At 52.9% G+C, this 13,219-nt stretch overlaps 1 protein-coding gene across 1 annotated transcript in view; it reads right to left on the reverse strand.

The window, feature by feature from the left end:
- Positions 1 to 98: 98 nt before the first annotated feature.
- Positions 99 to 13,219, reverse strand: part of MAP3K14 (mitogen-activated protein kinase kinase kinase 14) — a 43,187-nt gene continuing 30,066 nt past the window's right edge. The window contains exons 7-16 of the mRNA XM_043904881.1: positions 9,282 to 9,411; positions 8,921 to 9,052; positions 8,355 to 8,459; positions 6,457 to 6,620; positions 5,808 to 5,958; positions 4,015 to 4,389; positions 3,741 to 3,847; positions 3,156 to 3,300; positions 2,079 to 2,179; positions 99 to 1,705 (exon numbers count right to left, since the gene is read on the reverse strand). Coding sequence (XP_043760816.1) covers positions 1,541 to 1,705; positions 2,079 to 2,179; positions 3,156 to 3,300; positions 3,741 to 3,847; positions 4,015 to 4,389; positions 5,808 to 5,958; positions 6,457 to 6,620; positions 8,355 to 8,459; positions 8,921 to 9,052; positions 9,282 to 9,411 — 1,575 coding nt within the window. The 3' untranslated portion in view covers positions 99 to 1,540. The remainder of the gene's footprint in view (positions 1,706 to 2,078; positions 2,180 to 3,155; positions 3,301 to 3,740; positions 3,848 to 4,014; positions 4,390 to 5,807; positions 5,959 to 6,456; positions 6,621 to 8,354; positions 8,460 to 8,920; positions 9,053 to 9,281; positions 9,412 to 13,219) is intronic.

Consider the following 13,219-nt stretch of genomic DNA (forward strand, 5'->3'; position numbering starts at 1 on the left):
ATAAGATCCCATCAAGAAGTCAGAGGGAGGCAGCTGGTAGGATGTGAGGTTCAGGGCACAGGCAGGCAGGAGTGGAGACAACCACGGCCCAAACACACTTGTCATTACCTCAAACTTTATTGCTTACAAAGTTTTCTACCATTTCAACTCTGCAGTGCCGAGGCTGCAGTTCTTCACATCCTGGGGGTTGGGAGTCTCTCCCTGGGGAGGAGTAATGGCTAAATGTGGATAGCTGGGCAAAGGCCACCTGGCAAGATGTGGGGATGAGCTTCTCCCTAGATGAAATCTCAGGGGACATCCCCTCACCCCGCAATAATTCACAGTTGCTTAATGCTACATGAGTCCTGATGAGCTGCCCCCCGAAAGAAGAGGCTGGCTTGCGGGGGGCACATCTTAAGGAAATCTGGAGGGGGTTTGAGGGGTCACATGCATGCAGAAGGGTCAAGAGCTCAGTCCCTTCCCCTCATCTCCTGGCCTGCTTGTGCCCATGTAGAACCGCTGGCCTGCCCTCCGGGAGGGCAGCCATGAAAGTGCTTTGAGGTCATCAGAGTGCAAAGTGCAGCTGGCGGTGCCCTGGAGACCAGGGGCGGCAGGGTCAGTGAGTGTCCCGGGCGGCTCGTGTGAGGGTGTGGGAGGCTGGGGCCGTGGGTAACGGGAGCGCCTGCGTCGGTCGCTTTCTGCGGAGTCGACCGTGCTCTGTCCTCAGAGCGTTCCTGTCAGCTAGGTCTCATGTCACCCTCCACTTCCACAGCTGAGCGGCTGAGTGCCAGCTGGGCAGGCGCCGTGCTGGGCCTGCGGCTGGGCTCGGGGCCTGCTGCTCTGGGGCAGACTGGTGGCTGGCGGCAAAGGGGCGCGTGCTTGGGGACTGAGAACCGTGTCACTGGAACGCCTTCTCTGGTTCTTCTGAAGCTGACCTCAGCTCAGGGCCTGAGTCGCGGCACCCTGAGAAGTGGCCTTCTCTCCCAGGGAGACCCCCACATCAGACGTTCCTCCCTCCCTGGCCTGAAAAGCTCCTAGTGCTAGAAGAGGGGTTGATGGCCAGGCAAAGCCGGGCAAGGGGGTCAGAGGGGCCCCCTCCATTACCTCAAGGGGAGGCACACCTGCCACCCCAGTCCTGGACTGGGCCTGGGTGGGGGTCGTTAGACGCTCACACCTGCCTGGAAACCGAGGGAGGGCTCACCCACCTCTCCCTGACCTGGGCCGGAAGCTGCTCTCCCCTGACTGCCAGCAGGTGGTCACTGATCCTAACAGGGTCAGGCCAGCTCGTCGGGACCAAGGCAGAGAAGACCCTCTTTGTTCCTCGTGGGAAGAGGCCTCCTGTCTTCCTCCTCCTCTCCTGTGGGCTCAGGCAGGACCCAGGTGGGAAATCCTGGGAGGTGTTCTGCTGGCACCGCCTTACTGCTGCCAGCCCCTGGTCCCACCGCTGAGCCATGGGCTGGCAGAGATCCGGGAGCAGGCGGAGCCTGTGTCTCAGGGACAGCACTGAGCACCGAGAAGGAAGGCCGCTTCTGGCCGAGTGGAGCCAGTGGTGGAAGGCTGCTCAGGGCCTGTTCTCCAGCTGGCCATGCTTGACCCTCCAGCTCCAGGCGAAGCTGCCGTCTGGGGCCAGGGTGCACTGCAGGTCGATGCCTGAGTCTGGCACCTCCATGTCGTAGCGCACGGGCTGCCCGTCCTTGGTCACCAAGCTGAAGGCTGCAGCTGGGATCTGGGGGCAGAGCAAACCAGGGGGCCTGAGAGCGGCCGGGGTGCTGAAGGGTCCCAGCAGAGCAGAGCTGATGGCTTCCTGTTGCGCTGGGAGACACTTTCCTCCAACGCAGCGGGCAGCCTTGGAGTATTATCTGCCTTTCATTCTGGAAGACTTGGAGAATCTCACCCAGCCCAAGTGGGTGAGGATCCTGAGGACCTTCAGTCACCACTGCCAGTCTTGCCCTGGGACCCTGGGGGGCGGGTGGACAATCCAGGGCCAACCATTCCCTCTGGTGCCATTTCTACTTATTCAAAAGCTTCCTTCCTGGAGGACTGAGCTAGGCACACTGGATTCTGGGAGTCTGCCCCTTAGCAGGTACCTGCCCCCTCACCTGGCTGCTGATGCCCGTTGCGATGTCTCCCACCTTGACCCGGTGGAACTCCCGGATGTGCAGGTGTTCGCCATTGAGAGACTGTATTTGGACTTTCACACCTAGAAGTCAGGCAAGGTGACCATCAGGAGAGTGGCTGCAAGCTCCCTAAGGCGCCCTAGGGAGGGGGAAGCAGGGTGGCTGAAGAAGCTGCAGAGATGGCTTTAGGACGGAAGGGCTGTAACGTTATACCCCTGCTAGCTCTTCATGGCCATGTTCTGTCAGTACTGGGAATCTGGCCTGCACAATGCAAAGGGCTAAGGTTGGCTCCTGTGTGGAAGCAGTATTCCAACTTATACACAAAAAGCATAAAGGAACTGGAAACAAAGATTCTTAAATTGGATTGTGGGCAACTTAGATGGTGATGTTCCCTGAGGTGGGACAGCCTCTGGCCAGGCATGGGGCTTGATGCCATGAGTCACACTGGCCCTGGAAAGGCCAGGGAACTGTGAGCTGATTAAACTCTTGTTCTATCAAAATCAAAGCATGACCTCTGCAACCACACTTGAAAACAAAGAAGTTCCACATGTGTTGTCTTTCTTATCTTCTGACTTCAAATCCCAGAGGAGGATCTCAGGAAACCTACGGCTAAGCTCTCTTTTTTTTTCTTCTATTTTTTGGCCACACCCCACGGCATGTGGGATCTCAGTTTCCTGACCGGGGAGTGAACCTTCACTCACTGCATGGAAGGTAGTCTTAACCACTGGACCATTGGGCAAGTCCCTATTGCTGAGTTCTTGATTAAAATACTCATGGGCTCCTGTTCTTCCCTTTCCCTTCAGAAGTTCAGGTTTTTGACTCCAGGCCAGGAGACTGCTCTCTACCCCCAGCTAGAGGCTTCTGGGACTCCATCAGCTGCCCATGAGGGGCCATGGTCTTTCACTGCCCCATAAGGAGAGGCTCTGATTTTAGTTTACTATAAACTGACTCAGTGGCCAGGCACCTCAGATTCTGGGTGCTAGGTACATTCCTCCTCTCCCTTCGCCACTGTGCCCTACCCTCAGACTCCCCAGTCCCAGGTGGAGCAGGGGACTGTACCGTTGAAATAGCTTGGCGTGTCTGTGGGCCGCCCCCGGGCCAGCACCATGTTCCAGCTGGAGCTGCGGGCCTCTGCCTGGCTGCTCCACGAGTGCACGCCAGAACTCAGCGTGTCCCGTGAGCTCTGAGAAGCCTTGGACGGGTTCTGAAATGAGAGTGGGCACAGACTCAGGTCCCTGGGCTCAGGGAACCTTCTCTGGCCTTGGTCTGCTTTGGTGAGGAAGTGCTTCTGGCTTGGGCTGGAGCGTGGCTCTACTGGTCACTGTTGGGACTCAGCACGGGGAATGAATTCTTGAGGGGCCCCAGGGCTGGAGGAGGGTGACGATTATTCTCTATGGGGACTAAAGCGCAGCCTTTCCCCTCACTATCTTAGTCGCCAAACCAGTCCTGCATTCCCAGGTGTGCTGGAGATGGACTGTTTCATTCTGAGAAACCAGGACCCCCAGCCCCAACGAGGACCCCTCCCATAAGAAAGGGGCGACCCTATCACCTGCCCTTAACCCGCTACCTGCACACAACACCTCCACGGAGTGGACACAAAGCCGCCAGCCCTGTGCCCGGGCTCCTGGTCTGTGGCCCACTCACCTTCTCACTGTCGTCTGATAGGGAGAGGCTGTCGACGCTGAGGCACGAGAGGATCTGCTCCTGCTCCTCCAGGGAGAACGGCTGGGACAGGCTGTTCAGAAATAACTCTGCAGAGAGAGGCAGAAGACGGCTGTGAAAGACCGGGAGGGGTCCGGGCTCGCTGCGCAGACCGCTGAGCCCAGGGCGGGGGCTGGTTATAGCGAGGACGAAGCCGAGGCCTTGGGGCAGAGACCAGGCCCGTGTTCAACGCCCTGGAGGCCGCAGCTGCCCATACCTATCTCCAGCTGCTGCAGCTCCTGCTCAGGAAAGGTTGCCTTTCGCTCGGGTGAGCTGGGGTTCCTGGCGGGGGCCGGATCCAGGGAGGACAGGGGCAGTGGGTCCCATGTCCCAGACTCCTCCTTGCCCCAGTGCAGGCTGGGAGACTTGCTCTGCTCTGGGGGGTCTGGGGGTGGAGGAGGCTGGAGCTTAGGGGCCCCGCTTGCTGTGTCCTTAGGTGGCTGCAGCCCCGGGGCCCCTGGTGAGAGCTCCCCTGGCGGGGCACACAGGGTCTGGTGAGGGTGGCCTTGGCTTGGCGGTGGGTGGGCTTGGAGTGGCGGCGGATGTCTTGGTTCTTTGTACTCTCCCCTCCAGGGACTCCTCAGACCTCCCACTACAAAACAGAGAGCACATGTGGTGAGGAGGGAACGGGCCAGGCCTGGTGGCCTTTTCTGAGCAGAGGAGCGCCAGAAGTGGGCAGGGAGGGCGGCCCCTCGCACAGCCAGGACACGATTTCAGAGGGTGCTGTGTGGTCTTCACAGGAGGCTTCTTCCTTAAGATCGGTCCTCTCACAAAAATAGAACAGTATTTCTTTTATCCCCTTTTCCTTCCAGGTAACAGTTGCAAATTTAAAAATTATAGAATTGGCTCCAGAGAAGGACTTTGTTAATATTAATAGTATTATAAAGGGAAGATTTAAAAATAGCTCTGGGGTAATGCCCACTCATAGCTTCCAGGAGAATGGGCCTTGCTGACCCTCCATATCTTACCCTTCCCTTCCCGATAGTCAGTGCTTCCTGAGGGGGCACTATTTCTCTGGGGGGGGGGGCAGTTCAGCCATTATAAATGGGGGGGCCATTAGAACTACCATCTAAGTTTGGGGTGGGGGCTATGCAAGGTCTCTCTCCTGTTTTACTCATTCCCTATTCGTTCTCCTCACCACTGCCTTTCAAGCCCTGCCACTTCCCTCCCTTGCACCCTACTGATGTTCTATCTTCAGTAGACATCAAAAGTGCAATATGTCACTTTAGGTTTCACTGAATTCTTGCCAAGTGTGTGTTGTTTTTATTTATCGACTTTTAATTTACACAAAAGGCACTGTGTTCTAGGCCTTGCTCTGTGGGTCCCTCCTTCACCAGGCGCTATAGTTTTAAGATCCAGCCAGGCTGCCCTGTGAACACCGAGGTGCTTTTACTGCTGTTGGTGCTGCGTGGAGCATCCTGCACCCCACCCCACCCCACCCCACTCCCACTTTTGGCCTCTTCGTGTTTCCCGAGGAGGGACACCCAAGTGCGCCCATCTCCCCTCCCACAAATGACACTGCAGTGTACACCCCCAGGCGTGTCCCTCATGGATCTGGGCAGTTTCTTTGGTGGTGCGCCCTGGAGTGGGGTGCAGGGTCCCAGGTCTGCAGACATCTGTCTGAGAGCTGCCAGGTGCCCTCCAGCGGAGTCTATGGGCCACGGTCCCCTATCCCCACCCACAGTTGGCACCGCCAGCTTTCTGACTTTCTCCCACACAAATGTCTAGAAAGTGATACCTGGCTTTATTTCACATTCTCTGCTACTAATGAGTTCAAGCCCCCTTTATATGTTGTGACCTCTTCCCCCCATCTCGAGCATGGCCTCTGCATCAAGGTACAGTACTAAGCACTTGGACTCAGGTGACCTCAGTCTTCCTAACAGGCCTGAGGCTGGCGTCATGCCCATGCTCTAGATGGGGAGCCGAGGCTCAGAGAGGCTGCACGTCTTGTTCGTGATGCCACATGACCCTGCCGCCTCTCACCTCCCACCGCCAGCGCGGGGCTCTTACCGTGTTGCAGGGCCAGGCTGACCTTCCCCCCCAGCTCTACTGCAGAAGCCCGGTGGCCTGGCTCCTTCCTGAGCCCCTCCTGGATGGCCTGGGCCGTGAGTGGGGCACAGGAGGGCGGGATCTCCCTCACAGGTGGCGGCTCACTGGCAATCTGGGGGTCAAAAGGCAACATGTGAGACTCGCCTCCCCATCACTTCCTGCCCCTCACTTCCTTTTCTTGCTCCTCCCCACTCTCCCCTGTCCTGCTGTGTTGGGGTCAGTCAAAAGGACTAGAGTGGCCTGGTCTAGAGTGAGGGCTGGGACTTTTCCAAGAAGAAGGGAAAAGGGGGCTATGTAGGACAGAACAGAGCAGGAGGTGAGGCGCTCATAACCCCCAGGCACCCACGACCCTCAGGAGGACAAGTAGGGGTGGCCTGGGGTCTGGACACAAGAGAGCCCGGAACCATGAACTCAAGAAGACCCTTCACCCAGGATCTGCCCTCGGACCCTCAAATTTGGGTAGCCAAGTATTTAAGTCAGGATCCCACATTTCTGATGAGGCCCTGGCTTGCTCCTGCCTGCCACTGAAGAGCGGCCAATACGGGAGGCACCATCAAGCCTGCAGCCCGGGCCCCATGGCCCGCTGGCCGTCCCAGGTGCTCTCACGGACCTTGAGGCAGAGTGGTCCTCGGAAGTACTGGGTCCAGGGGTGGCAGCCATTGAGCATGTGCAGCATCATACAACAGCTGCTCCAGACGTCCACCTTGGCATCGCAGGGCTTGCCCATCACCACCTCTGGCGCCATGTGGGTCTCTGTACCAGGGATGTAGTCCCCTGCGGAGGTGAGGTGAGACAGAAAAGGCAACTGTGGGCTCTGATAGGCGGAAGCCTCAGCTGTGACCACCCCAGTCAGCTCCTGATATACCTTGACTCTGTCTCAAAGTAAGTAGAGATAAAGCCTCCAGATCCAACTTGCTGGGGATAAGCCAAGGCGGGGATTGTGCTGGGGATGGGAACAAAGGATATATCATCTAAAACATGGGCTCTGGATGTCTGTGGTGGTCCAGCGGTTGAGAGTCTGCCTATCAGTGCAGAGGACACGGTTCGATCCCCAGTCCAGGAAGATTCCATATACCGTGGAGCAGCTAAGCCTGCGCACCACAATTATAGAAGCCTGCACTTTAGAGCCTGTGCTCCACAACAACAGATGTCACCACAACGGGACACCCATGCACAGCTAAGAGTGGCCCCTGCTCATCGCAAATGGAGAAAGTCTATGCAGTGACTAAGACCCAGCACAGCCAAAAATAAATAAATAAATAAATTAAAAAACCCATTGCCTCTGTCCTTTGGATCAAACTCTCAAAATGCCTTCTAAAAGGGGGAGGGATTAATAGTATGATGTTCCTGAAATTTTAGTAACTTAAAAAAAAAAGGAAAAAAAGCTTTTATGCATAAAAGACTAGAAAGACTGATGCCAGATGTGAATAGTATTTTTTTTCTGGTGGTTTGTGTTTCTTATTTTTGTTTAGCTCTGCTTTCTGTGAAAGAGATTAGAAATGATATTTTTATAATAAGATATATTATACATATATATCTTAATAATAATATATTTATATTATATATTTATATTTGTATTATAAGAATAATATATAATATATCATGTAATATATTGTTAATATATTATATATAATACAATATATATAATATAAAAGATATTTTATAATATAATAATAACACTATAGTTATTTCAAAGTGGAAAGTAGGTATCTGTGTTCAAATTACATCTTCAGAATTACCAAGAGTCCTTTGATAACAAAGAATCACTTCTAAAAGATTGGTTTTCCTTTGGTCAAAATGAAGTAATTTTATGCTAATGCTATAAATAAAAAAGCAGGGCACAAAAGTGTGTTATGATGACCTTAACTATATACAGAAAAGTACCAAAAAAAATATGAATAAGGAAAGACCTGGAGGGAATTATCTAAAAGATTCATAATTATCTCTCTGGGCAAGAGGAATGGTAAGAACTTTTCCTCCCCTTCCAAACCACTTAACACTGTAGTTATCCAATACTTTACTGTGGACATGGATTATTTTAATAATCAGAAAAATATAAGTTAAAAACAGGCATTTCTCCAGCTACAGAGCATAGGCCCCTTGGTCAGCCATCTCATTTTGCTTGCAAAACCGTGCTCTCAGAGGCGAGGGAGGGCTGAGCTCACAGGCTGGGAGCACAGCTTCCCCGTAAAGGCTGGCCAAGGGGGCTGGAGCCCTGGGGGTTCGGAGACAGCAGACCTTGGACCTTGGGGGTAGCACCCAGCCTCTTTTGTTCTCTCCTCTGTGTAACAACATCAGAAGCAAGCACCTGACATGCATGATTGCATTTAAGCTTAACAACAAAAGCCTCATAACCTAGGGTGGGTGTGGGGCTAAAATATCTTCATGGACATAAAGTGCTCACATCACTGATTGCCATTAAGGAAGGTATGGAAGGCGCAGGGCTAATGCTCAGTGAAGGCCGCCTGGCTGTTCTCTTTGGGGGAAGGGGTGGGGGGCAGGGCATACCTGTGAGCAAAGACTTCCCCAGGCCGTCAGGTTGAAGGCACACAGCATGGCCAAAGTCGCAGAGGGCTGCGCGGCTCCCATCACTGGATAGGAGCACGTTGTCAGCTGCCAGGCCGCCCCGGGAAGAAGAGGAACAGGTGAGTCACCCAGGGCCCCGGCCCAATCTGAACCTCCGGCGGGGCAGTTTTCTGGCTGACCCTACGTGGCAGCTGCAGCTTCTGATTAGTTTCATTAGTCATGGAGGGAGTGGGGAGGCAGGGATCAGTTCAGGCTGGAAGTAGGCAGCAGGCAGGCTCTCAGATGGTGAGGGGATGTGGCCACTCAGCCTTGCTGCCCTCCCCTCCCCATGGTCACTAGTAAGTAGGAGCTTGATTAGCTCTTCTCTGAGGGTATCACCCACTGGAAATCACAGTGCCAGGCTGAGGGCTGGGAGAACACATTTTCCCTTCCTGCTGGCTCAGCCCACCCACCTTGACGCAGGCCCAGAAGATCTGGGAGGAAGAAGGCATGATGGGGTGAGGAGAGAGCCCAATAGGGACCAGGGCCACGGGTGCCCTGAGCCTTACCTTTCACATCTCCATGTAGAATCCTGCGGGTATGGAGGTATTCCAGGCCTTCCAGTGCCTGGCCCAGGTAGTAAAGGGCCCGGTCCTCTGGCAGACAGCCTTTCTGCTTTATGAGCTGACCTAGCGAACCACCTAGGAGATCAATGGCCGGTCTTTACATGGGGCTTTTCCGGGCCTCCAAGTCAGCCAAGGGCAAGAGACTTCGAACGGCAGGTGGTAGAAAGCAGGCCTTTCTTGCTGATGTCAAGAGGTCAAGAGTTTACAAATGGATTGACTGGGGACCAAGGTTAACCTGGGCAAGACTTGAAGAAACCCTTGGCTCTGACTTTGGAGGGAGAAAGAATGGCCCCTGGCTCCTTACCTTCCAGCAGTTCCATGAAGATGTTGACCCAAGGCCCTTCCTTCACAGCTCCATACAAAGGGACGATTCTGGGGGAGGTCAATCCCGCACATGCCATCAACTCCTCAGCCCGAAATACTTCGACTCGCACCTGGAAGGGCCCAGAGGTGGGTGGGAGTCAGGCTGAGGGCCCAGGGCTGGTTCCCTGGGCTCCTATCTGGACTCTTGGAGCTCCCTTCAAGGAGACCACGGATGGGCCTGATGATGATTCCGAGGCCAGGCAGGGCCCTGAAGGGCCTGCTGGACTCTTAGAAACTAAAGCGTGCACCCTGGGGCAGTCAGGGTCAATGCCTAGGACTTGACTAAAGTTCTACAGTGCTGATGTTTATGGAAATAGTCACACAAAAACAACAATCCTTATCCAGGCCCCTGGCATGCTGCTCACCCTCAGATCTGCTGAGCACAGAACTTTCTTTTCCCCTGCTCAAATGTCTGGACAGTTTCTAGGTTATGGGACCTTTTGTTTATCAACATCCACGTCTTAAGATGCTTCTGTAGCCAGAGCTGGTACAGCCAAGATTCTGGCTCTGTCAGTGCCTCTGGATCCTCAGTATCCTTCTCAGCACTTATTATTTGCTGATAATTGCTTGCCTTTCCCCCTGGGGGCTAAAATGTCCATGTAGATGCGACAGTGCTTGTTTATTCTGTTTGCAGCTGTTTCCCCAGGATCTGGGCATAGGAGAGGATTCTCCTACGGGGAGGAGCTTGGCCCAGGCCCCGCCTGCAATGGACTGGCAGGCTGGGGACCACCCACTCCTCTGCAGGGACCAGCGTGACAGGGAGGGAAGAAATAGGCCTTGGATACAAGCATCCTGGGCTGAGACCCTGGCTTGGCCGTTTCCAAAGGTGGATCACTTCCTCTAAGCTATGTGTCTCCATATGTGAATGGTGGGGGCAGTGGCCTCTGCTCCCGTGTAGGGCAGGGGTTTGGAGGGGTGATAACCAGCACTAGGCCTCAGTGAGTGCTCAGGGAATGGCAGCTCCTGCCTCCTCCCTCCAGCTCAAATGAGAGCCGCTTAATAAATGCTTATACTTGCTATAATAGAGACTTGTTTTTCCTTCCGGCTGCAGTTGGCTTGCCTGTTAGCCCCGAGAAGTGCCACCAGGGGGCGTGAGTGGTAACAACATTAGCCAGGAAGCAGTCGGTCAGGGTCTGGCAGTCTTCTTCGGAGACCTGCTGACTTGTGCGGCTTTTGGACTTTTGCCTATCAGTGGAAAATGTCTCTTCTGATTACTTGCAGAATATCTGGTTGATCATCTTGCACGAACTTTGACTCTGTCAGTGTTTCCAGCTCTGAACCTGAATTGGAACTAATTTGTCGACAGGACTTGTATTAGCAAGTGTCTTTCACCCTACTGCTCCCAAACTGTGTGGTGAAGTGTGCACCACAGAGAACTCACAAGGGGAACAGTGATGGTGACATCTAGGGACACCACCTAGACTACTAGCTTGAGACAGTTCGGTTTCAATGGCTGCACTGCATTCTTTTGAGGATGTATCTTTATGAAGGTAGGTTTTTGGAGGCTGCTGTGACAAAAATGGTTCTTTAGGAGGATAGTGTGGAGCAGGACGTGAAGGGGATGGTGTCCAGTGATTTCAAAGGTGGAGAAGCTGTGTGTGCCCAACAGGATATACATTCCGTCAGTAATTATGGTTGTTTAAGAAGGAAATTTATCTTTCAGTTTATGTGTGTTGTTATGCAAATGGTTACTAGATTGTTAGGATAAAGACTTATTACTTGACCCAATTATTTAACAGATGAAACTTGCTTTAGTCTGGGGCACCTTGGAAAAATGACACGAAAGGCTGTGAACCAAGGAAGTCTGGAAGCTTAGGCTTTAATTCTGAAGAAATCCGTAAGTCTTTCAGAGTACCCCGGTGATATTAATACCCTTCCCAACCACTCTGATCAAAGGGAGTTGGAAGGGACACTTCAAAACACAAGGTGTGTTAGAAGTCTGGGCCAGCCCCAGGGAGAGCAGGCTGAAAGGATGCTCTCGAGGGAGAAAGGCTGCCCTTCTAATCCAGGCCAGCTGCCCACCTCGCCACCTCTCCTCTCTGGACCTCAGTGTCCTCATCTGTACAGTGAGGGCTGGACTCTGATGAGAATGTTAATGAGAACTAATATTTAATGCCCACTTAACAGAGTCCAGGGACTGTGCTCAGAACTTTATTCATTGTCTGCATCTTACAATAGCCTAGGAGGTGATATCATCTCCTTTTACAGACAGAGAAGCTGAAGATGAGACCGGTGACCTGCTCAAGGTCACTGGATATAAAGGAGCAGAGCTGGGATCTTGGGGAGGTAAGCCTCACTCCAGAGCTACCAGCTCCCGTACCTTGCTAAAGGCCTTTCCAGGGGTATTAGCTTTTACATCCTGGGCATTTTTTAACTGAAGTTCAAGAGCATGCATGCCCAGGTGGAAGCATGGTCAGCAATCACCTAACCGCCAAATCCACAGGCCATTTTCCTTTGCTTAACTGCCCGCACGCTTTATACCAGGGGTCTCTCCTTCCTTCTTGGAACACTACCTCTTGTTTTCTTTAGTATTCATATTCATTTTATTTCATCAGTAAATATAAGGGAATAAAAGCAATTCTATAAGTTCTTTTAAAAATCTCAGAAACAATAATATGTGACAGGCATATAGTTTTGTCCTTTATTTCCTCATCACCATGGAGACAGTCTCCCCTTGGTCCTTGTCCTGATTTCCTCAACACTCGTCCTGGCTGACTTCACCCACGTGCCCGACTGATGGCTGCTTCTACCATCTTTCCACCATGTAAGTGTCCACCCCCACTACAATCCAAGCTCCTTCAGGTCAGGCATGTGGATTCCACACCTCTGTCCCCAGCCTGGGCCTAGCATCTGGCACAGAGCAGGGGTTTGGTAACAACAGTTGGCTGGACTTGGCAAAAGCCACTCTAACCCAGGTCAGAGCAGAGCAAAAGGAGGCTCCTAGAACTCCATGCTCCAGCCAGATGTTCTCAAACGAACAGTTCTTAACCCTCTTCGGGCCACAGACCCCTGTGAAAATCTGGTAAATAAAAAATGTGTGTGGGTCCACCCGTGCCACATGTAGAATATAATTCCAGGAGTTCATGAATCTTATGAATGAACTGACTAGGATTAGAGCTTCTGCACTGACTGTTACAAAGCACTAGACAGGTGTACATTACCAGAGAGGAAGTCTGTCCATGATCCACTGTTACATGAAAAAACATGGTACAGAGCGAATGAACACAACCTCGTTTTAATAAAAGACATAACTATATGTTTATATATGCGTATCAAAGGGGGGTTACCTCAGAAGAGGACTGGGGGACAGAGAGACTTTGCTTTTTGGGGTACCATTCTTTTATAATGAGTCTCTATTAATTTGAAAGTAAAAAGATAAAACAAAATCTTAAAAAAAAAACCCCAAACCTGACATTAAAGCCTGGGTGTGCAACCAATTAGCATCTGACCTGGGGCCAGCGGGGTGCTGACATCATCATGTGATGCTCCACATCCTGGATCCTCCCTGGGAAGCATCAGAGGGTGTGCAGACTTGCTGTGACCCCATATGCACTTTGACCTCTGATCCTTGGCACTTCACCCTCCACCCCTACCCTCCTGGCAGGGATCTGTTTCTCAGATCTTCCAGCTGAAAATGCTAAAGGAAACCGCTGCCTTCCTTACTGCCCTCCCCTGGAGAGAAAGGAGGGGTGGTCTGCCTGACCAAAGGCAGCTGTCTGGGCCACCCAAAGCCAACCCTGCTGAGGTCCTGGATTGGGGGGAGGCAGAGGTCCGAGGGGCCAGCTCTGGGGGGCTTGAGCAGCAGGTCTGGGCCTGGCAAGTCCACGCGTTGTGCTTGGAGCTTGTCTGGCTGCCCTGGGGAGGTGAGGAGTGGAGTCC

The sequence above is a fragment of the Cervus elaphus genome, chromosome 5 (assembly GCF_910594005.1).
Source record: "Cervus elaphus chromosome 5, mCerEla1.1, whole genome shotgun sequence".
In the NCBI taxonomy this organism is placed as follows: domain Eukaryota; kingdom Metazoa; phylum Chordata; class Mammalia; order Artiodactyla; family Cervidae; genus Cervus; species Cervus elaphus.